Raw genomic sequence first — 24,501 nt, forward strand, 5'->3', positions numbered from 1 at the left:
CTGTATTCCCTTTACAAGTCTCTTACATGTAGTAGCAGGTTCACTCAACCGGAAGAGTGGTGTACTCGCCGGCCTGTCTTGTGATCCCAGGACTTCTGGATAGCCAGGGCAGTCTTCATGGCCTTCATGGTCCTTTCACGGTGCTGGAAAGAGAATTACATATTAAATTATGAATGAACACAGAGAACAATAAATATTCTACCTAATTAGCACTAATTAGGGTTAATTAGTTGCAATAGGGAGGAATAATAATACTCACCAGAGATCTCTACACTTCAAGGAGCTGTGAGTACAGCAGGATGGCACCAGGGCTGCGTGTGATGATGAGGGCTGGTCTGAAGAAGAGACACCGCACTGCAAAAAACAACATCACATTAAGCACAAGAGAATTTAAATTCCTTTTGGACTTTTAATGAGAGATATAATGGAGGCATGTTTCTCGCTAGTTTTGCCCTTAAAGTTATCCCTCCCTCTTATTTGACAAAGTTGGGAGGTTTGCTACAGACACACTGCCAAGTGTTTTGCAAGTGTTTGCGATGCATTTGTGTTTTGAAAAACGCATTCCAATTGACTTGAATGATACTTGCCGCAAAATCACCATGATTTTGAAAAATCGGGGCAAAATCTATTAAAAAACACAAACACATTGCAAACGCTTGGCCGTGTCTCTCAGCCCAAACTACTATGGTACATTACCCTCAGGATGCAGTTGCTATGGTAACATAGAAAAGCCTCATTTGGTAACATAGAAAAGCCTCATTAAAGGACCACTAAAGTGAAAAAAGCAGTTAAAATCTGACAGAACCGACAGTTTTTTTCGAATAGTCCATCTCCTCATGAGGGTTCTTAGGGTTTTCCTTGTTTTCAAAAGCATTTACTGAACTTCCTGAATAGCACTTGTTGTTAAGTCTAATTACTAAAATAGTGTGCAAGCGAGTAGAGAGGCTGGCTGGTGTCTTACTATTTAGGCTTAGAAACTGCAGTTCAGGAAATGCAATTAATTTCTGCTTTAGAATGTCTAAAGACCTCACCAGTCATCACTTGTCATGGCTGGTAAATAGAAGACAAACGTTTCATCCATGGCAGTAGTTCATTATCCAGGAAGATTGTCATTGTTCAAACTGACACACGAAGAGCCTCTGGCGTTCTAGCAGTCTTTGCTAATAGTAATATTGGAAAATTGTAAAGCCCTGGCATTTGCAGCATGCTTACTAGACACTGGCAGGGATGAAGCTTTTCTCTCCAAGTTTCAAGTGAGAGTTTCATATTAACTGAAGTCATATGTTATGGAATCGTAAATCCTTCTCAAACTATTCAAGTGGAGTACGCTTTACGGTTCCCGGCAGACTGGAGAGCAAGGTAGTCAAACTCTGCTGGGTTGTTAAGCGTTGATTGCTGCAGAAGACAATTGGTGACAGCATTTAAAGATAATGATGTTCTTCTGTTTGTTCAGAATAGGATGTCACGACCTATCCAGAGGTTCCTGCGACTGCTGAAAGGCTTATAAATTGCTACCGTTAAATTAATTTATTATGGGGTCACTCATGCATGCAGAGCTTACAACATAGTGTTTTTATGCCATGTTTTTTTCCCCCTTATTTTACAGATCTGTCCAAAGAAGAGCAAAGCTGTTTCTTGTAGCAGTTTTTCCCTTCTCAGCTCTTATAAAGCTAGTGGTTTACCAAGAAGGCAAATTTATATCTAGGAAAGCTTTTTTTAACAGCTTCTGGACTGTGCTAATTGAAATCTATGCCCTGTTTGGAACCTGTCATCCCTGCCAGGGTGTAGATTTCTATTAGCCCGCCGAACGCTTCTAACAGTTGCGGAGCTGCTGCAGCCCACTTGCCCTGCTTTCGGTTTGACAGCAGAGCTCCATGAGCCAGTCAGGAACTGATTTCTTGGCTCCTGACCCCGTGATCACTGTAAGCCAATCTCATTATCTCACGTTGATCACAGTAAAATTGGCTCCTGACCAGCTCACAGTGCTCTGCTGTCATAGCAAAACACAGCAAAACAAGTGGGCTTTAGCAACATGAGAGCGATGGGTCCATGCGGCCTGACGTAGGTAGGCCCCGTTTTTTGTACCAGCGGTCTCTGGTACTTAAGGGGCAGAGACGGCTTATACGTCCGTGGTTAATAAGGGCCTTTTAGGTTCCTCTTAGTTCCCCACAATATCCTTGTAGTTCTGGTTCACCATGACTTATGTACTTTGTAAAATTCCAGTAAGAGACACAATAGGATTGATTTTCAAACCGCCTCCCTTACAATGCTTTCTATGCTACATTCCCTCTTATACTTCGATCTTCAGAGCAGAAGTTCTGGCTTAGAAGGCTGGAAGGGTAAAAAGATGGAATGCAGCATAAAACGCATCAGAAGATAAGCGGTGGCTTAGGTGAGTTATCCCTGATCACAGCTCTCACCTCTCGCACACTGTAGGATGATCTCACTTTCTGAAAGAATGTTATCGCTCATCCCTACTGGGGGATCCCAACTGTACAATCAGCTTGGAAGTAGGTAGAAGGATTGTGGCCCACACACAGAGTTGAAGAATTTGTAAGGAAGTATGGAAGGAATTTGGGAAGTGGGAAAAAGTACAGTACATTATAAAGACAGGTTGGAAACAGGGAATGGTAAAAAAAAATAATCAAATAACTTGCGTAACAATGCTTTCATTAGTTGTGTGACTGTGGTTGCATCTATGCCCTCACAGCAAGAACAAATCTTGCAGCAGTGAATCAAAACTGTGTTGGATGTTTGAGGGTGAGTAAGTGTGACTGATGTCGCATGACTGCTTAGGTTGTTATAGGTGTTTTTATTTTACGCTTTTGTTTTTAGTTTGTTTTTGTTTTGTTTTTTTAACAAAATCCACTGCTGGCAAGAAAATGATCCATGGTTTTCATGTCTAGGATTTCTCAGAGATCTGCCTCAAGTATACCTTATCTCTTGCAATACGATAACCCATCCACACATTGAACAGGAGGCTGTATAATGATCATCGTTTCTCTGATTTTCTGCTACATTTGCTGTGATTCACTGATACATTCAAAACAGAATTGTGCCTTCTAAAACCAGAAGGTATTTGGGATTATTCAAGCTGGAGTGACCATATGAGGTCTCCCACAATGCATCACTGCTGAAATGCAAATTGGCCCTTATATGCTCAATCCAACCTGAATAATAGCAAATACCTTCTGTTTTAAGAAAGTACGATTATGTTTTACACAGCATTTTTAGTAAGATGGCTTTTTGGTCCTTATAAGACGCTAACACTCATGTAGGAGTTCTTTAGTAAGAGGGCTTTTTGGTCCTTATAAGACCCTTACACTCCTAGGAGTTCTGGTTCACCATGAGCTTGCTGGGTAATCTGTAACTCTAGGTGATTCAAGTCCTACCCCTAGTCCTGCCATATTAATCAATGCCATGCACTGATGAGGATCAACCAGTCCAAAATCAGCTGAAATCTGATCTCAGTTAACAAGTGGACATGTCATAACATTTCAGTGGTTCTGGAGGTGTGTTTATCTTTAATGGGACACTTAAGCCATAAAAAAATGAGTTTTACTCACCTGGGGCTTCTACCAGCCCCCTGCAGCTGTCCTGTGCCCTCGCAATCTCGATCGGATCCTCCTGTCCCCCACCGGAAGCTACTTTCACATTTGGAGACAGGCCTGGCAACTCCTCTGCTTCTTCATTTTCCTGTCCGCAATAGCAGTATAGAGGGAGCTATTGCGAACAGGAAGGTGTAGAAGCAGACGCGTGGCCAGGCTTGTTGGGCCGGTCGCTGAAAGTGAAAGTAGCTGCCAGCGGGGACTGCGATCGAGACTGCAAGGGCACAGGACAGCTGTAGGGGGCTAGTAGAAGCCCCAGATGAGTAAAACTCATTTTTTTTTATATGGCTTAAGTGTCCCCTTAAGGGACAACAAAGAGACCATATGCATATTAAGCAGTGATGCATTGTGGGGGACACATCATTTGCTCACTCCAACCTGAATAAATTTAATACTTTCTGTTTTAAGAAGGCAAAATTCTGTTTTGCGTAGCATTCTTAGTAAAAGGGCTTTTTGGTCCCTTTTAGCTCCTTACACACTCTTAGGAGTTCTGGTTCACCATAAACTTGCTGGGTAATATGTAACTGCTGCATTCGGCTCTGCTCTTGATAGTCTTTGAACCCAATTTTTTTTACCTTTCTATGTAAACTTCTGCTCTGTTTTACTTTCCTCTTAAGCATGAACCTGGGCAGATGTTGCCTAATATTTATCATTCAAACAAGACTAGTAGCTAGCATAATTGCAGCTATATGCAATGCTAAAGTTAAAGGTGTACATACCTGTCTACATACCTATCTTGTACAGCCCCTACAGCACCAGTTTTGGATTGTGAAGTGTACGCACCTCCTGCCCATTTCATGCTGCAGCAATGCAGTTAGATCCTGCTTGGATCCAAATTTTTACTGAGGTGGGGCTGGAGCCCCATGTGTTAACTAAGATAACTTAGATTGGTACTGCGGGCATGTATATTATGCACATGACAGAAGGGCTTTTTTGTTACTAAGTAATACATTTTTTCAATCCCTTTAGTATTGTAAATTGCTACACTTTTACTTCCTTGTAAGGGTGACTCATGAACATCAGGTACTTGCAAAAATAATCTGTTTGCTTTTTTTTCTTAGTTTGCTGTGATTGTAGCTATTGGACAGTGGCGGTCTCACATCTATTATCATACTACTAGTATTTTCTCAACAGGAAAAAGCAGATATCTTTCACTTTACAGGACAAGCAGACTGACCACAGACCTGTGTGGATCTCTCACAATATATCCATGTGGTTCTATAACCGTATTCTAAATACAGTATCTCACAAAAACAAGCACGCCTCTCACATTTTTGTAAATGATTGATTACAGCAGAGTCCCTAATATTCGGCACCGGCAGGGATCGCCTAATGACGGATACATGTGCATGCCGGTTGCTTGAGCAACTAGCCTAAAATGCACAAACCTCCCCCCAAATACTTACTGAGCCTCCAGCGATGTCTAGCAGCCTTCCTGCATCAGCGGGCTGCTAGAGGCTTTCCAGCTTTCCCTGTGCACGGAAGCCAGCGTGTAAGCTGAGCCGCATCGAGTCAGCTGACACATGGAAGCCACTAGAAGCCCGCTAGGTGATGCAGGGAGGCTGCTAGACATCTCTGGACTCTCAGCCTCTAAACCCGCCAAATGCAAAGTCCCCGTTATCACTCGGGCATGCCGTTGGTTGAGACTTCTGGTTGCCTGAGTTCCGAATAATAGGGACTTTGCTGTATATCTTTTCATGGAACAACACTCAAGAGATGACACTTTGATGCAATGTAAATTAGTCGGTGTAAAGCTTGTGTTATATAGTGTTAAATTGTTGTCTCATCACAATAACTCAACACACAGCCATTAATGCCTAAACCACTGGCAACGAAAGTGAGTACACCTCTACGTGAAAAATGTCAAAATTCTGCCCAATTAGACATTTTCCCTCTCTGGGGTCATGTTAATCGTTTGTGTTACAAAGTCAACTTTGAGAGATACTGTAAACTGAATAGCATATCATTTTCATTAGCTAATTTAAGATTGCATATGGTATGTAAAAATGTAAAGTAATACAGTTCAGCCAGACACACTGTTTGGTATAAGGCCAAGTTAATCTATCTTATATACAGTATTATCTTGAATGTGATTTTGTATCCCTTGTAAGCTAACAAAGGGGAGTTGTGTATCCCTGCAGAGGACTGGCCTACTCCCTTTCTGTGAGGAGATTGCATGCTTCAATTCCTCAGACTCTGCAGATAATTGGCTGTAGGGTGTGAGCCATTATTTTAGGCGGCTTCTCCCATTAGGCCAGGTTGAGTCATGGATGATGTCGTTATTCTGTAAAGCAAAGCTTTCTATTTGGCTTCCACACAGCAGTTTTTCAGGAATGAATTCCTAAAGTTCTGGAATTGTATGTCTCTGCATTAATTTGTAGTAGTATGAGATGCTTTCAGATGAATTAAGGGAAATGGCACTGGAAATTTGGACCCCCAGGCGCCGCTGTAGGCCGTAATATGAATTATGGCTATAATGGCGCTCAGTCAGTAATTTGGGCGCCTTCAAAAGACAGATCCCAAATTACAATAAAAACTGCACAATTTGGCTGCCAGCAATAGGTGGCAACCAAATTACATCTTACCCCGAGTCAATGGCGGCCTGGAGGGGGAATAGTACCGGTAACTAACATTGTTGGGACCCTGCAGGAGCAGGGTGAGCCATTTTTCAGCTTTAGCCTGCACCCAAATTTCCCGGTGCCTTAATTACATGACCATGCCTGCAAGATGCCTATGTTGGGCAGCAGGTCTTATAGGTACTCTATTAGAAGTACAGATTCCTGCCCAGTAGGGTCTTTTGACCAGTGATGTCACCTCTTGTTGGTAAGAAGTATCACTCAATTGCAATGTTTAGGCGTGAAGCGGTAACACTATCTGCAAACCCTTCATCTTTAAAGCATGCCTAAAGTGACAGGTTTACTTTTGAGAATGGGACCTTTTGTGTTCACATGCTGAAGTGACCAGGCTGTATTTTTGGGCATGCTGCTGATCTGAGATGGGGATAGAATGGAAGCACTAGGCACTTGTGTTACTAGCCAGGATGTCTGAGGTGACGCGGTCACAAGTCACGGACAAGCTGATGGCAGACCCCTCATCTCAGTGGGGTTGTGTGGTGCGCCACAATTGCTCTATTCTTCCATCCACAACAATGCAAATATTCAAGAAATAAATATATGCAGTGAACTGATTTGACTTGTGTGTCTCAAATAATTTGCAGCTACCAGGAGATTTTCCAGCTTGCCGAGATGTGTCCACACTAAATACATAAAATGAGACAATCTCAGAAAAGATTAGATTTCCCTTCCTTGCAGATGGTTTATATATTTTCCATCTATGCTTGCAGAAAAAAAAGTGGTTTATTCCATTTTATATTTAGCTTCAAGATCCTTTAATGTGCTGTTTTTCCTTTCTGTAGCTGTAGCAACAACATGTCACGGTTGAACAGATTGCATAGCTAAGCAACGCTGCTCTGCCTAAATCCAGTGTGCCATATGTGGATTGTGGGGTTTAGATCCCGGCCTCTTTCCAAAATATATCATCAAATCCCTCTGCCGGAATTATGTGGCTACATATGTGTCCTGCATAACAGTAAGGTTAGTTATAATGATTTCAGGCCACAAAGCGTCTACAAATGAGTCTGCAAAATATATTCTCCACTGGTGAAATCTAGCACCTTGTAGGGCCAACGAGTAGGTGTTGTGCTGCTAGCAGCTCCACAGATGCTAAAAGAGCTGATCAGCTGATTTAATAGCATTTCCTGTGTGGGTTGGCATTGGACCAATACAAATTGTCAGCAATGGCCAGTTAGCCCAATATCAAGTTTCAGATTATTTGTAACTCAGAAAATTAGCACCTCTTTGACCATTTCCAATGTTTGATAAGGCACAACACAAAATCATTCCAAAACAATTATTGTGAAGTTCTGTTTTGAAAGACAAGTTTTGCTAATATTTTTAATTGGGCAGATCAGAGAAAATTGTCAGAATTAGGCATTAGATTACAAGTGGTCCTACTCAGTAGAGATGTAGCAAATATCATATTTTCGGTTCGCGAAATGTTCATGAACCGGCAGTTCCAACGGCGGGCTGCATAGACTTAGATGGCAGGCGAATGGCCGCTGACTTTAGCGGTTAAAAGCAAAAATCATTGTGGGTGCAATAGGGAAAAAATTCATAAAGACATTATAGTTTTTGAGAAAATTGATTTTAAAGTTCTCGTTCTGAGTGTGGGAAATGTTTCAACGGCAGCCGACTTAAGCGGGTATTAGCAAAGCCCCCTTACATGCTAGGAACTCCAGACTTGCAGGGTATGTGAAGGAGCACTGTGGGTACAAGAGGAAAACGTTTTTTCTACATGCTAGAAACACCAACTTTGCAGGGTAGGAGGATTTGCAGAAGGATCTCTGTTAGTTTGTTAAGGAACCAAATGGGGAGCCCTAGAGGGAAATTTAAAGAGGTTTTGCTCGTAACTATACTTAGTATAGCTGAGAGTGCCATCCGATGTGGACACTTCGATGGCTCCCGCTGTGCTCCCCACCTGCCCACACCTATCGTGCCCACCCATGCTGGCACCTAGTGCACCCATGAGTTTCCAGTACAGCTTCAGTTATCTCCAGATGCTTTCGCATCTGGTGTCCTTTAATATATTATCTGTCATTTTACTGCAGTACGTTTGCTACTTTTTTCTTCTAAGTTAAACAGCCATCGATTTTCTCAAAAACTATGTCTTTTTGAAAAAAATACTTTTTTCTCCCCTCTTGTTCCCACTGCCCCCCTTAAGATACCATTCAAATTTGGTGTTTGTTGCATGTAAGGAGGCTTTGCTATTTGCTAAGTTGTTTTAAACTGGGAACAGCCCAATTTCACTGGGAACTGTCCACCAACGAACTGTTCCGGCCATCTCTACTACTTGGGGGGGGGGGGGGGGGGGACAATTCAAATCACTTATTCTCCTAAGTTTTAGGTGATAATTTTCATCTTTTGCTTAAAATAACTTTTCGTCACTCTGCAATTGAAAAAGTCCCAAAAAGTAGATGAAAAAAGTACTGTCAAATTTATTCTGAGACTGTTCTTGTTTTCTAGTGGCTTAAAAGGCATTTTATTGATAAGATGTGAAATCTCACCTAATAGAAAACTTAGGAGAAAAAGTTAATTAGATCAGGCCCAGAGAGAGAAAATGTTTTATAACAGAATTTATCAGCAGTGAAGGTGGTCAGTGCGGGAAAAGTACAATGTAGTATTTATTACTGGGTAAAGTTAATCATACTGTAATGTACAGCAAGATAATAGAGGTTGGTTCGTTTTCTAGTTGTCACGGGGGGGGGGGGGGGGTGTCAATCATAAGCCATGTCCCCACCGACAGATGTGTCCAGATGGATTGGGAATCTCCGCTGACAAATCTTCGTTTCCCTGATCCATCTGGGCCGAATCTGCATATATTGTTTGTGGGGTCGGAAAAGAAAGATTGTGTAAGGAATTGTTTACACAATTTTGGTAAAACCCACGCAAGTCGATGAGGATTAGAACGTTCTGCAATGACGGTCATTCAAAAACAAACAATCAACGAGTGGCATGCGTCGTTGAATTACATTTTGTTGAAACAATGTAATAAACAAAATCGTGTGCAAAAATCGCTAAGTGGGTATGAGCCTCTAAATGAACTATGTACATCATAGTTTACTGTCTACATGCAACTTCCAGTTTCATGGCCCTGTAAGGAAAGTGGCAGCTCTGGTCCTTCTGTTCACTATAAATCTGTAGAAAACATTTTGCCTCCACTTTAGCATGTGATCTACAGTCAAATAATTTGGTCTGTTTTCAAGTTTTGAACAATTCACGTTGTCCATGATACATTAGTGAATACTTGGCTTCCTGCTGAAAATTACAGATAATTTGGCATGTGTGATTTTCTGCATGTCTGACTGGGGTTGGGTTATTGCTTGTCACCTTTTCAACTCTTCTCTAGCAAGAGAATTACATCAGCAGATAATGGGGAATAGGTGTAGCTGCACAAACCATCCCGTTCTGTTTATCATGGAGCATATAGTAGCATTCTTCTCCCCATCTGAGAAAATAATTCTATTCAGCTGGCTGATGGTGATAGTACTGGTATAAAGCCTCATCTACACGGGTAGATGAGGCTGCGATCCGGCGGCTCGATTAGCCGCCAGATCGCCTCTTCCACGTCCCCGCGCGTCCCCACTCGCCGCATGTGCGCCGCATTCGATTCCCCGCTCGCCCCCGCCGGCGCCGCTTATCTTCCGCTCGATTCCCTGCCATTGTCCCCTCGCGGGGAGCGAGCAGGGAATCGGCGGTGCGGAGATCCGTCCGGTTGGATCTTATCAATCGAGCCGCATCAGCAGCTCGCTTGATAAGGAACATCGCGGTGGCATCTACGCGTGCATAGGATGACGTTCAAGGTGCAGAATATTCACTACATAAGCCACTAGAATAACATGGCCAGCTTCCTAAGCACACATCTGCTCCAGCTTTACAAGCCTGATTGTCCACTTAGGATTTCAATTAGCTGAAAAGATAATGAAATGTGCCTTTATCTAATGGTGATCCAAAGCCAAAACCTGTATCTTGCACCACAGATTTGTGCCATGAAAAAGTTTGGCAGATGCCATAGCCAACTTTCTAAAAGTTCTGTTACTGAGACGTTTGGGGGTATTTTTATTTCTTCACTTTTCAAAAACTGCACAGCATGTCTTTTTACTGTACAGTGAAGGAAGACAAAAAGAGCGCACACGCTGAAATAGTTGAACAGATGTTCGGACAATTTCCTGTTGGAAAGGTCTAACATCGTATGCGGGGCTGGAGACATCTACATGGGTTACCAGCAGTCAGTGGCGTAGCTAAAGAGCTGTGGGCCCCGATGCAACTTTTACAATGGGGCCCCCCAAGCACTCTATACGTGACAATTGATACGGCGCACCAAAACCTGCCAATGGCAACTACAGTGTCAGATGTGCAAGAAGGGGATGGGGAACAGTTTGTTAATAATTACCACTATTTAAGGTATCTATAGAAGTGATTATTATGAGCACAGGACCAATAGAGAGCTAATACTGTAGTTGAGGGAGGGCCCTTCGGGGCCCCTCTGGCCCAAGGGCCCCGATGCGGTCGCTACCGCTGCAACCCCTATTGCTACGCCCCTGCCAGCAGTCCAGCTTTAGTCCCTCTTAAGAGCCGGAGACCACAGTAGGATAGATTAAGTAATAGTAGTATACTTTATTAGATAATAATGTATACTACTATTACTGAATCTATTGTGGCCATTCACTGCTGTTTTTAATCTTCTTACCACACGCACAGCCAGTGGACAAGCTTGTTCCAGCCGAGCATATTTTATCCACACACAAAACGTGTGACACACGGTTACACTGGAACTTATTACAGCTTCCCCAGACACAGATTGAGGCAAGAGAAGAGAAGCCCAGGAACCAGTGGAACTACCATTTATTGCCCGGTCCCTGCCTCTTAATGCAAGAGGCAGGGACCGAGGGATGCAAGCTCAACCTCTGGTAGCCCATACCAGTGTCTCCAGCCCACATACGAAGTGAGACCTTTCCAACAGGACATTGTCCCTGCATCTATACCACTATTTCAGTGTGCTCTCTCTTTTTGTCTTCCTTCATTCTAGATACTGTCTTGCACAGGAAGCAGCACCTGAAACCACCACGTTCCTCTCTGATCGCTTCCTTGAGATTCATTTTCTCACACCACTGTCTTTTTACTGTATAGACAATCCCCTACTTACTCGAGTTTCAACCTTTCATGCATGCAAAGTTGTCACCATGTACAAAATACACAGTACTGTTTTTGTTATTACTTTTGTATGCAATAACTATTAAGTATAGATAACATAAAACTCAATTATAGATCACATGGTTTGTATGTAAGGCCTTGGACCCACTAGCAACTCTTTTCTAAGTGCTTGTGATTTGAAAAGCTAATGTATTGCTATGTGTGTGATCCCACTACAGGGGTGTGTTTTTTTTTTTTTTTTTTTAAAAACCACAGCATTACATTATAAAGCGCTTTACAAATCCACATGCTCTTAGAAAAGCGCTGCTAGTGATTCCCAGGCATTACTTTGAATAAAGGACAGTGGTGCTGTGTGTGGTCTTTGCTGTCCTTTGAATACCTATATGAGGCCCATCCTGGCTCTGTTCTGCACTAGGATGTGGTGTGGTGAATGGACACCTTGAGGAGTGTCTCTTTATATTACATTACTACTGCACTTTTTTTTCTTTTTTGCCATAGACCTGTTTATTTTGCTTTCCCATTGCTGACAGTGAGTTGGAAACGTCTTTACCACTGAATGCAAATAACAGAGAATTTTACTTTTCACTAAAGTTATCAAGTGCTAAATATATAAGCTGTTGTGGATTAGCTGGGTGTATGGGGACTATCCAGTTTTCTCCTTCCTTCCAGTTGTAAGATTTATGATGCGGGACATATCCAGGTATGTTGTTTGTGTTTCCACTTTTGAATCCAGCAGCATAGCAGACATTGAAGAGAAATACTGGAGAGGTACAGTGGTCTGCAAGCTCTGCGGATATCTTTCCATCATTTGCCTGGTATTATTTTCTGCCATTACCCTTCCTGTCACATGGTTCCAGCCATGTTTTATGTGCTAGGATTCCATGTACAGACACTGAGCAGATCTACTTGTTGCTTGCATTGTATGGACTCTTACAGCTATCAGTCATTTAATGTACTTGGTTAAAATAAATGGAAGATACTGGATGTGTGCCATTTTTGCTTTTTATAGCAGCTTCAGCTCTAAAGTGGCTTGAAGTTAAAATGCAAAGACTTGTCACATTGCGGCAGTTCTGAAAAGCCAAACGTTATTTATAACTTAAAAACAAACAACAACAAAAAAACGTATGTGCTATAAGTAATTTCTGGTCCCCAGTAATGTTTCTCTAAACTATAATTCTTCTTGGATTTCAATTTTCGTGTTATGAATGTTTTTGAAATGAAAAGTTTAATCCACTTTTTTTTTCTTTTTTGTTTTTTTGCACCCTAGGCAGTTTTACACTGTTGCACTTATGTGTAGCTTCTTGAACTAAAACCACAGATAAATTGTCATGATCCCCTTGCTTTAAAGAGGAACTCCAGTGAACATTTTTACTGTTGGCAGGTGATGTAGCTGCTGCATGGTTTTTTGGCAGTTGGAAACAGCTGTAAACAGCAATTTCCCACAATGCAGCAAGGATTACAGACAGGAAGCTGCCAAGAGTACTTTTCTTGTTTCTTGTGCGAGGGGTTTCACCACAATATCAGTCAAACAGCACCCCTGATGGTCTGTTTGTGAAAAGGAAAAGATTTCTCATGTAAAAGGGGGTATCGGCTACTGATGGATAAAGTTCACTTATTGGTCGGAGTTTCTCTTTAAGGCTCTTTCTACATCATGATTTTACTCACATATTTTATCCCCACTGTCTTGGCATTAAAGCACACTTTTGTGTTTTACGTAATATGTTAACTTTTATTCTTTACAGATAACTGTATTCGTTGCACAGAAACATCTGTGCCAAAATATACAGAATGTGGGTACAGTCTGGACATTTTTAAGTTAAATAATAGTACAGAAGTATCTAAATGCATAAGGAAGGGAGTTAGTTCAATACTACCAGTTGAGTGGAAAAGGTGTGGCTACATATAAAATCTAGCTTATACATTTTTGCTTCCAATATTACAGAGAAGCAGCAGCCTGGAGATTGTGCATTTGCGTCATACTATAAACCCTTATTCTATGATCCCATGTGCCTCATTAAGGAGGTTCTCCATATGCTGGGCCTGTACTGTACTGTGCATCCATACAAGAGCCAGCGTAAATCAATATGATTTCATCATCTGGCACACTTAGTCTGACGCTTAAGACAGCATATTGCATTGTGAGTGCCTGAGGTCATTGGAATGCATTGAAACCTCAGCTGACAATAGAAGTTAAGCACATGAAGTTTTCTTGTATGAGGCGTAATTATAATTTGGCACACACATTTCTGATCTACACCACAAGGCACGAGAGCAGTTAAGAGGACACAGAACTGTTTCCATGAGATGTGCCAGGATGTTTGTCCATTTATGCTGATGTTGCATTGAAAGTGGACCTGAACTCTTGCACAGGACAGAAGGAAAACAGAGACATTCACTCTGTATGTATTTAGAGGGTTTAGCCTGTCTAATCCCCCCTCATCTGTGACTAATCACAACTGTAATTTCATCTTTAAGTGGTGTCCGCACAGGAATCTCGGCAGTCCTTTGCAGATCAGCTAATTTCTAAACAAAGATGTCAAGCCTATGTCTGCTTCCATGAAAGCAGGAAGTAGATCCACTGCAGATTTAGGCTGCTTTCTCACCAGGCGGTTGGTGGAACTGGGCCTAGGGTGGAAAAAAGTACAAATCCGGCCCTGCCTGCAATCAATACACTGAAGTTACATTGAAATGGCTTCAGTTCTGTGTCTGTTTACTGAAACATGACACTCCATTGAATTCATTGGAGTGGGCGCTATGTGTCAACTGAAGTAAGGAACTGAAGTGAGCCACTAGACTTACTGAATTAAATCCTCTCAGTAAGCAAGTACATTAACCAAGTGACTGATGTATTTACAGTGTTATTTGCATGGCTGCTCTCGCATTGCAGCAGCTGAATAGTACATTCTCAATCAAATTCTGAAAATCAAGATAGTTTTCTGGTTTTGACTCCAAAATAGTTGTCATGCACCCAAGGCCGGATTTGTACTTTTTCCACACCACGGTCAACTTTCTTGCAGCTTTCCTTCCATGTGCAGCTCCCCCCTTATTCCTTGTGCAAGCCCCCCTTCTATGTATAACATTCATATGCAGCAGCCTCCTTTAGTTCTATACAGGTCTCGGGCTGCAGCCCCTACTGAACATGGAAGAAGAGGCTGCAAATGGAATACAGAGGTTGCAAATAAACAAACAAACAAACACAGAACATTTATATTGCGCTTTTCTCCTGGTGGACTCAAAGCGCCAGAGCTGCAGCCACTAGGACGCGCTCTATAGGCAGTAGCAGTGTTAGGGAGTCTTGCCCAAGGTCTCCTACTGAATAGGTGCTGGCCTACTGAACAGGCAGAGCCGAGATTTGAGCCCTGGTCTCCCGTGTCAGAGGCAGAGCCCTTAACCATTGCACTATCCAGCCACTACAAGGAGCTTATTTGCAACCTCTGTATTCCATGTGCAGCCTTTTCTTCCATGTCCAACAATACTTCTTCCATGTTCCTCCTGGCCAGTTGCCGTCTAAGACCCGGGCCTTGGTGGCCTTTCCAGAAATCCGGCCCTGCAAGTACCAAATTCTCAGTTTTCAAACCTAGGTTGTTTTTTTTTCTGGGCAGGGAGGGTAAAGACATATCGGGTTCAGCTCTCTTCAGCTCTCTTCACAAAGGCATTGTGTAAACACAATCTGTAAAGTTAAAGGAACCTGCTCCTTTCAGAAGCTGAGTCTGTAGTTTTTGGGGGTCAGGCAGCATACCTGCAGACTATTACAGGATCTAATGGAGACAGTTACATGCTACAATAAGATGTTGAATTTGTATCTAGCCACACTGAAAGTGTGACATCCTATTACTGTGCCGGGATTATTTGTATCTCAGTGACCATCTGTGTGCAGTGCAGGGCCGGAGCTACCATAGGAAAAAATGGGCAATTGCCCCAGGGCCCCAGAGCCTGTAGAGGCCCCCAATGTGTCACTCCCCCATCTTATCTGTTGCTCCACAGGGACTCTGCAGAGTCTTTGGCAGAGTAGCGTCTTATCTGTGCTGGTGAGCAGGTGAAACCCTACACTGACAGACACTGCAGAGGTCCTACGGAGCACAGTAAAGTTTGGAGGTGATTGGGGGAGGGTCAGCAGCCAGCTCAGGGGCCCAGGAGGGAAATTTGGCGGCAACAAAGGGCCCCTAATGACGCTTTTTGGTCGGGGGGGGGGGGGGGGTCTGTTGGGCGGCCCCCGGGCTAATTTTGCCCTATGGCCCAATTGTTACTTGAACCGGCCCTGGTGCAATGCATACAGTAAAGAAATACAGTAAAGAGTATGTATACTGTATCTGTGTATGCTGAAAACTAAAGTGAGAATTACATGGATAGTGCTATACTTTCCTAGTTGTGGGGATATGCTGCCCCTGTTACAGTGGACTCACTCCAGTAGACAGCATGAATGCTTAGGACTCTTTCACACTGGGAGCTGTTCTGTCCGTTTTGACGGATCGCTGCTAGGATGCGGTAAGTGGAGTAACATGAAAGTCTATTGACTTTCATGTTACCGTTTACATTAGACAAACCGTTGCAGAGGGTTATGTTGTAACACTTCTGGGAGCTTTTAAATCGTATGACGTAGGCGGTTTCCTGTCAGGTAAATTAGAACTAGCGCCACTAATATGCGTTGACCTGCAACTTCCTGACATTCCATGCCATTTGTCATAACACATGCACGAAATGGGGTTCCTGCATGCATTGGCTAATGTGAAAGAGCCCTTAGTGTTAGCCCTTGTTCTGTTCAGCAGAGGTAATGCTTTCATGTCTAAAGCAGCTGGGAGGGATGGTTCAACTTCACAAGGCAAGAGTTTTTTTCCTTAACGCTAGTGATTTGAAAATCTTTTGCTAATGTAATGCTGTGGGGGATTTTTATAAAAGCACAGGGCTCAGGTGAGAACACACACATAGCATTACAATTAGCAAGAGCTTTTAAAATTACAAATGCTTAGGAAAAGCTCTTGCAGTGTAAACCATCCCGAAGAGTTTATGTAGGAACACCAGCTCTGCAGGTAAGCTGATTTCCAGAATCTGCAAAAAGTGAGAAAGCAGCCTCAAGAAGCATAGATAGAAATCTACAGTTGTGACTAGCAAGGATAGATGATGCAGAGGGGTATTACAACAAATCATTGGGGCCCCCAGCAAAACTTTAATGGTGCCCCTTAATGTTCACAACCCTTCCTTTGCCTCCCCTTGGTCACCCTCACAGCCTGGGGGCCATCTTACAAGGCTCATAAAACAAGTGTGGCCATCAGGATCTTGAGGTACAGACTAACCAGCAAGCTCATGGCGAACCAGAACTCCTAGGAGTGTGTAAGGGGCTACAATGGTCCAAAAAGCCCTCTTACTAAAATGCATGGAAAACACAAGTTTGCTTTCTTAAAACAGAAAGTATTTGCGATAATTCAGGTTGGAGTGAGCTTGCAATGTCTCCCAGTACATCACTGCTGTATATATGCAAATTAACCATTGTCGTCAGGATCTTCACACCCATAACATGTGTAGCCACAAAAACACCTGATCTGGAGCATCAGAGAAAGGGAAGGTTATTAGTTGTCTCCCCCCCCTCACACCTCTAGCCCCCCCCCCCCCCCCTGCAGTTGAAGAGATGTCTCCCCCTTAGTTATGCCCTGGAGAACGGTTTAGATCAGATTTTCTGGAAGGTGATGAGCAGTGAATAACTTCCATATTACTTTGATATCACTTTTCTCGATTACATGGAACTTGGTTATTATGAAGCAAAGCCTTGGCAATTCTTTCTGATCTCTGTTTATAGAAGAAAGAAAAAAAAGAAAATCTGAATATTTACCAGCTGTGTAATGCATGTGTGTATCCGGAAACACAGAGGCCCTTTTAATAGAGTCAGCTGAATGTCATCATGTGTCCTTTTTTTCCAGTCCCTAATTATATGTGAATGTCATACAGTAAGTGAATGGCTTGTATCATAAAAATGGGAATCAGCAATGCAGATCTGTTTCCAATGAGATGGATCTGGCATTGTTGCTCCAACTTCTTTCCAAATCGCATTTGGATGAGTGAAGCAGATCCTTTATATGTGAACATGAAACAGCACATTCACATGCTGTGCTCAGCATTTAAAATGCCCAGCTGAGCCCAACATGAAACAAGGCAAATTTTCATAACGATGAAGATGACAGGTACATGTAAACTGTGTATAGATGAAGCAAAGTGCTGGGCAGATTACCTTTTTCAGATGTGCTTGTCACTACAGTGCAGCTTGCTACTGCCCTCTCTGGCTGCAGCTGCTGAGCAGGTCAATCAGGTGTGACTGTGACCAAACTACAGTTCCCAGGATCCCAGCATTAGTAGAAAGTAGTGATGATCGGAACGGTAAATTTTGCTTACACGTCATTTCGCGTCATTTTTTTAATTACGATTAGGATTTTAATAGCAAAAATGTAGTTGAGAAAAAGGATGTGAAATATTGCATAAATACGAGTATATGCATAATTTTCATAAGAACGATTATTTTTGTAATAGCTCATTCGTAATTACGCACAATTATGAACAATTTTCATGTAATTACAATTGATTGCAATTCATTTTTGTGTAATTATGATAAATTGTGCAAAATTAAAAAATTACGAGGAAACACGAAATGACATGGAAAATTACGAGTTAACGTGAATTACAAGGCGACAATGCAAATTACGATTACTTATGAGTTTGCTCAAAATAAAGACTTTGCATCGCAATTGCAAATTACAATGCAAAGTTGCGCATCAGCAAAGTTGTGGCTCATTACTAGTAGAAACAATGAGAACAAAGACAAAAGTGCATGTATTGAAGCTGAGATATGGTGAATTTAATTTCTTTACTCTTTTTGGTACTTATCCGTTAGCCGGGCGCATCCGGCAGGTGGCGACAAAACTCCACCAGAGTTACATCTTTCCCTACTATCCACGGCGGCCTGGAGGAGGAATAGTAATTAGCGCCACCTACCGGATGCGCCCGGCTAACGGATAAGTACCCTCTTTTTTTCTACTGTGTTTGTCATTGTGCAGCTTAATAAACATTGTCTGTCCTATTAATAATAATGGTTGTGTTGGCTCCTGAGCACTGTTGCTGTTGCAACAACTGATTACCTTTTCTCTTGTCTTGTCATCAGGCTGGTGGTTTGTAAGCACCGCAGAGGAGCAAGGCTGGGTACCCGCCACCTATCTCGATTCACAAAGTGGATCTAAAGATGATTCTGAAATTCACACATCGAAATCTGGGGATGGTGAGTTTAAGCAGTTCTGAGACCTGTTAACTAAAAACTGTTATGGATTATTTACAGACTTGTGAATTACACTTGTCATTCTTTGATTTACTTGACCATAATGCCATCTCCAAAGTGGACCTGTGAAGAGCACTTATGGATTGCAGATTATATATTGCAGCAAAGGTGGTGGTGCCAACTTCACACTTACATATGTAATTGTAATACAGAAGAGGGAAACCGAGAGCCCAATATAGTGTAGTAAGTACTGCAAAAATGGATATATGTAAAGAGTACAATATATATACTCACAAGACAGGGTTACCTCCAGGCAACCACTGTATAGGCAGGTGAGGAGATTATCCTGTCCCCACTCAGGAATAAGAAGTCGCTCTCTGTAGACAGGAAAAAAGGGGTATCCCCCTCCACCAAGGGTGGATAATTAATATTATGTAGAAAGAACAGAGGCGCCAGCAGGATAAAATCAGGTAATAAAATGTTTAAAAGTGCTTTGGAGGCAGCGGTGGACTTACCTCCTGTAAGCAGACACTATAAACTGTCAGTTCAAATCGAAATAAATTTTATTGGCATACTCCAAGGGGGTCGCAATGCGTTTCACAGGTGTAAACCTGCTTCCTCAGGCAATATAACATAGGAGAATACAACAGTAAAAGGTCCGGGTAACACTGAGGCGCCAGGTGTTACCCGGACCTTTTACTGTTGTATGCTCCTATGTAATATTGCCTGAGGAAGCAGGTTTACACCTGTGAAACGCGTTGCGACCCCCTTGGAGTATGCCAATAAAATTTATTTCGATTTGAACTGACAGTTTATAGTGTCTGCTTACAGGAGGTAAGTCCACCGCTGCCTCCAAAGCACTTTTAAACATTTTATTACCTGATTTTATCCTGCTGGCGCCTCTGTTCTTTCTACATAATATGTAATTGTAATGATTTTTTGTTGCATCACTTGAGGACCTGCAGGTGTTGCCTTGTTGGTATGAGAACATGCAGTCTCTGTAATATTCTGCATGTAAAATCTGTCTCGCAGCTGCTGCCTCTAGTGGTCATACTGTGTGGGAGTTCATCTTGTCAATCTGTTAACCACAATAAATCTGAGAGTTCACTCACACAAGCTCTGCCGGACAGTTTCCTAGAGTGGGCAGCAACAGACACACAGTACAGACACATTCTTTTCCATGAGTCCATTCACAAAGTCCACTTTCATCTGATCCAGGTATGTCTGTTGTGTTGCCTAGTGGTTCTGGGTCGTCATGAGCAATCTGTGTAGTCTATCACTGGACTGCCCAAGTCCTATCTCATAGAGCCATATTAATACATTCCTTGCACTGAAGGGGAGCAATCACTCTGAAACAGTTGTATGTATGCATGTTGGATTAGTATGGCTCTGTAACAGTAAAGTGATATGAACATTGATTTTATTTCTTTTGTATTTAAAAAAAAATGAACCTTCCCATTTGGGAGGTTACTAATTGTTTGTGCTGCTGGGGGGTGCTGGTGTTGTAGGGAGCTCCATTACTTACCTAAGGGGTGCTGATCTTCTGCATCTTACGGACTATACTACATCTTCGATCTCCCGGTATTTATTGCGGCAGGCGCGTGACCCCCACTAGGAAATACAAATGTAGGTGCTGTATACGATAAGCTGAGGTTGGGAGAAGATGTCATACAGCCTGGGGGCCAGAGGATCAGCACCCCTAAGGTAAGTAATGGTGCTCCCCCAACCCCCGCACCCTTATGGGGAGGTTCATTTTTTTAAATGCAAGAAATCAATGCTTGGTCCCTTTAATGGGCCATATGCACACTTTGCACTCCAGCGGTACTGCATGTGTTTCTGGCTTCTAGGAACATCTGTTTGTTCCAGGGGGGCACTGGGGATTTTTCCTAAACTAGCAGCTCTTATGATAAATTAAATGTTGTTCATTTTAACTGGCTACATAAAAATGCAGTGCTCTTTCCTCCTTCTTTCCCACCACTATAGAATATTCTAGTGGCTTTTGTCTTTATTTTCTCAGCCAAAACCAACACTATTAGGGCCCTTTTCCACTAGCAATCACAATCACAAATCACAAACGCCAGTGATTGCGATTGCGATTTTTCATTAATTCTGTTATGCGATTGCGATTTGCGATTTTCATTTGCATTGCATTATCATTTTAAAAATCGCTCCAGCAAGCGATTGCGATTTGCGATTAGCGATTTCCAAATCGAATCACAGTAGTGGAAAATACTTCTCATGATTTCTATGATAAAGTAACAACCCTAGCGATTTAAAAATCACTAGCGATTTGCGATTTTGCGATTCAGCAATCACAATCGCTCTAGTGGAAAAGGGCCCTCAATGCTTATTAATAGAATATTACACCGTATCAAACACAAAAAATAGGTGTTAAAGTGAAAGGATGGCTAGATTTTTTTTCATTGTGGATAGGTTGGGAACATGTTGAAAGAACCGTTTTGCTTTCCCATTTGCTGTCGGTGTTCTCAGATTTCCTCTTTTTCACATTGTCACCAGCAACAGGAAGTAAGTGAATCTTTCCACAGGAAACAGTCAGCAACCAAAATGTTTTTTGCAGGTTGAGGATGGAAGATAAACCACTTCCTGTCCCATCATTGGAAATGAGGACTGAGTGGATCCTCCCGAGCGAGGACACAAACAGCAGTAATAACCAGAGGAAATGGGGAGGAGTCTAAACCCTAGTGAAAGTTTTCGCTCATGTACAAATTTAAGTTGATCCAGTCCAGCTTTACTACCACAGCAGTGAGCCCCAGCGTGTGTCCATATCCATCTGGAGTATTGTGTAAAAAATACAAGCATGCTGGTTCCTCTTGTGACCTCGCCTCTAACAGCTGTGTCATACCGCTCCCACGCTAACTGTATCCCCTCCCACCTACTAAATTGCAGCAGTGCTTTATGGCAATGTTTCTCAACATTTTATTGGTATGCATCCCTTTTAAAACCCTGTACTCAGTCCCTAGCATAGTAAACATGATCACAAGTACCCCTTGACAAATATATATTTAATCGTAGTACATGATAATTGGTTCTAAACAAGTTCCAAGCATTTACTATTGCTTCTAATTAGGTAAAATTATAATTTGGTGTTTAAATAAGATTTATCATTTTCTAAAACTCTGAATTTGTTATTCTTGGTTAAGTATATTAAGCCCGAGTACCCCCTAGAGCCATCAGGAGTACCCCCTGGGGTTATGCATACCACACGTTGAGAACCTAGGCTTTATGGGACCACTTTAAGGCTTGGTGCCCATGTGTTACTTTATTTATGGTCCGATCTGCGACAAAGCAGATCCTAATAGCAAAAATAGGTCCTGCTTCCACTTGTTAAGAAAACGGATCCATTTGCAGTTAAGCAGTAAACCAAACGCAGTCCGAACTTGCTGCACTTTTCCAGAATGGACAGAAGAACGCACACAATTACAACCTATGAGAACAGACAGTGTCTGTTTTAATGGCCGTCATACAAATACTCACATGTCCTTCAGTTCCGCCACTGCTGACTCCTCTACTTGGTCCCAGGAAACATTTCAGTGGCCGAAAGAAGCATGAGGATCTCCATTGTGTTGCAAAAGACCAAAGGGAATCCTCAGCAGCAGGGAGGATTCTCAGTGGTTCATGGTGGACCAATGAAAATTCTCCCTGTTGCTAGGTAGAATTGGTCTGTTTTAATCTTATGATGGGCCTCATGCTCCTGTCGGAACAGCTGAGTGGAACAGGAGGACATGTCAGTATCAGGGATCACAATCAAAGTGAATGGACAGGCAGACAAGCGCAGCGGATGCAAAACAGAATTCTTTCATATTATTAACTTGATGAAGACTTCCATCATTTGTATTGGGGGTGGATGTTTGAATCCACCATGAATTTCCTGCCGATACAATCAATTCAGATCAAATATACCGCCCCCTGTGAGGCCAGTATAAGCTGTGAGCATGCTTCATATGCTGTGATGGGCTATATTCTCTGATTCCCACACTGGCCCAATTAATGGTTGCTTTCCCCATGTGTGGTCATTGGTCTGTAGATGGCAAAAATGTATTGCTGAGGCCAATGACTATATAGAGCTGTATGTCTGTATTAACAAAGCTTTGTTTTTTATCCTGATGCTAGTCTGAACTGGGTGTAATTATCGCTGCCCTTCTCAGCTTTTATCTTTGAGAAATATGTTTTCTTTGAAGTTGCATTACTCAAGCAAAGCTTATGCAAAGCTTTACTGACTCACACAGCAAGTTCTGCAGTATTGCTACATCACACAATTACTTGTTCTGAGTTCCTTTCATTAGGATGTTTAAGCAATGCTTTTTTATTGTTCCTCTAGTTTATACATGTAATCTTGTATTTCCTTTCAAAAGAGAAACTCTGGGCTCTAAAGGGGAAAAAAGTCAAAACAAAAACTGCTCACATCCCTGACCCTCCTGAATTAGGTTTGCTTTAAAACTCTTAGGGATCGTCTCCACTAGTGCGGTGTGCGTCTCGCAGACGCACACCGCACTGAGCCGGTGGGCGGGATCGTAGGCGAATCCCATGAGCCGTGCCATGCACGGCTATGGGATTCGCAGCCTCCGTGGCGAAATCTGCGGGGGGTTCCGGGCGAATCGCTCCCGCAAGCGATTCCGCCGCGGCACCGTCATCCCCTATGGCAGAGTTTTCCCGTGCGAATGATGTGCGGGGAAACTCTGCAGAATCGCCGGCGAAACCGCCCTAGTGGAAACGGCCCTTAAAGGGAACCTTAACTGAGAGTGATATGGATGTTTCCTGTTAAACAATACCAGTTGCCTGGCAGTCCAGCTGATCTCTGTGGCTGCAATAGTGGCTGAATCACACCCTGAAACAAGCATGCAGCTAATCCAGTCTGACTTCAGTCAGAGCACCTGATCTGCATGCTTGTTCAGGGGCTGTGGCTAAAAGTATTAGAGACACAGGATCAGCAGGCGATTCAGGCAACTGGTATTATTTTAAAAGGAAAAATCCATATCCTTCTCAGTTTAGGTTCCTTTAAAGAGAATCTGTATTGTTAAAATCGCACAAAAGTAAACATACCAGTGCGTTAGGGGACATCTCCTATTACCCTCTGTCACAATTTCGCCGCTCCCCGCCACATTAAAAGTGGTTAAAAACCGTTTTAAAAAGTTTGTTTATAAACAAACAAAATGGCCACCAAAACAGGAAGTAGGTTGATGTACAGTATGTCCACACATAGAAAATACATCCATACACAAGCAGGCTGTATACAGCCTTCCTTTTGAATCTCAAGAGATCATTTGTGTGTTTCTTTCCCCCTGTTCTCATGCACTGAAGTTTAAGGCGGCTTGTTTCTTCCTGCAAACAGCTTTGCCCTTGTCTGTAATTCTTCAGTATGTGAAAGCCCAGCCAGCTCAGAGGACGATTTATCCAGCTTGTAAAAGATAAGAGAGAAGCTGCTCTAATCCTAAATAACACACAGGCAGTGTGCTTAGAGGGCCCTGGAAGGGGGAGTTCATAGCAGAACCACAACACTGAAGAACTTGGCAGCCTTCCAGACACAGGCCGACAAGTCTGACAGGGGAAAGATACATTGATTTATTACAGAGACAGTGATAGTATAAAGTGCTGCAGTAAGCCAGAACACATTAGAATAGCTTTTTGAACTTGTAGGATGATAAAAAACAGGATGCAATTTTTGTTACGGAGTCTCTTTAAAGAGAACCTGAACTGAAAATAAAAAGTCAAAATAACCATAGACAGATCATACTTAACCTCCTGTGTAGTCTACTCCTCAATCTCTTTCTCCTCTCCTGCGTCCCATTTGTCTACTGTGATCAATTCTTCGTCCTCCATTTTAAAAATGCCCATTACCCCATAACAGCTT

The 24,501-nt window shown here is 42.5% G+C and overlaps 1 protein-coding gene across 7 annotated transcripts in view; it reads left to right on the top strand.

Moving 5' to 3' along the window:
- The window catches only part of SH3PXD2A (SH3 and PX domains 2A), a 455,860-nt gene that overhangs the window by 393,186 nt on the left and 38,173 nt on the right, over positions 1-24,501 (top strand). For all 7 annotated transcript variants that reach the window (XM_068257340.1, XM_068257342.1, XM_068257341.1 and 4 more), the window contains one exon: positions 18,522-18,635. In XM_068257340.1, the coding sequence (XP_068113441.1) occupies positions 18,522-18,635 (114 nt within the window). The remainder of the gene's footprint in view (positions 1-18,521; positions 18,636-24,501) is intronic.

This window comes from Hyperolius riggenbachi, chromosome 10 (assembly GCF_040937935.1).
Source record: "Hyperolius riggenbachi isolate aHypRig1 chromosome 10, aHypRig1.pri, whole genome shotgun sequence".
Taxonomy (NCBI): domain Eukaryota; kingdom Metazoa; phylum Chordata; class Amphibia; order Anura; family Hyperoliidae; genus Hyperolius; species Hyperolius riggenbachi.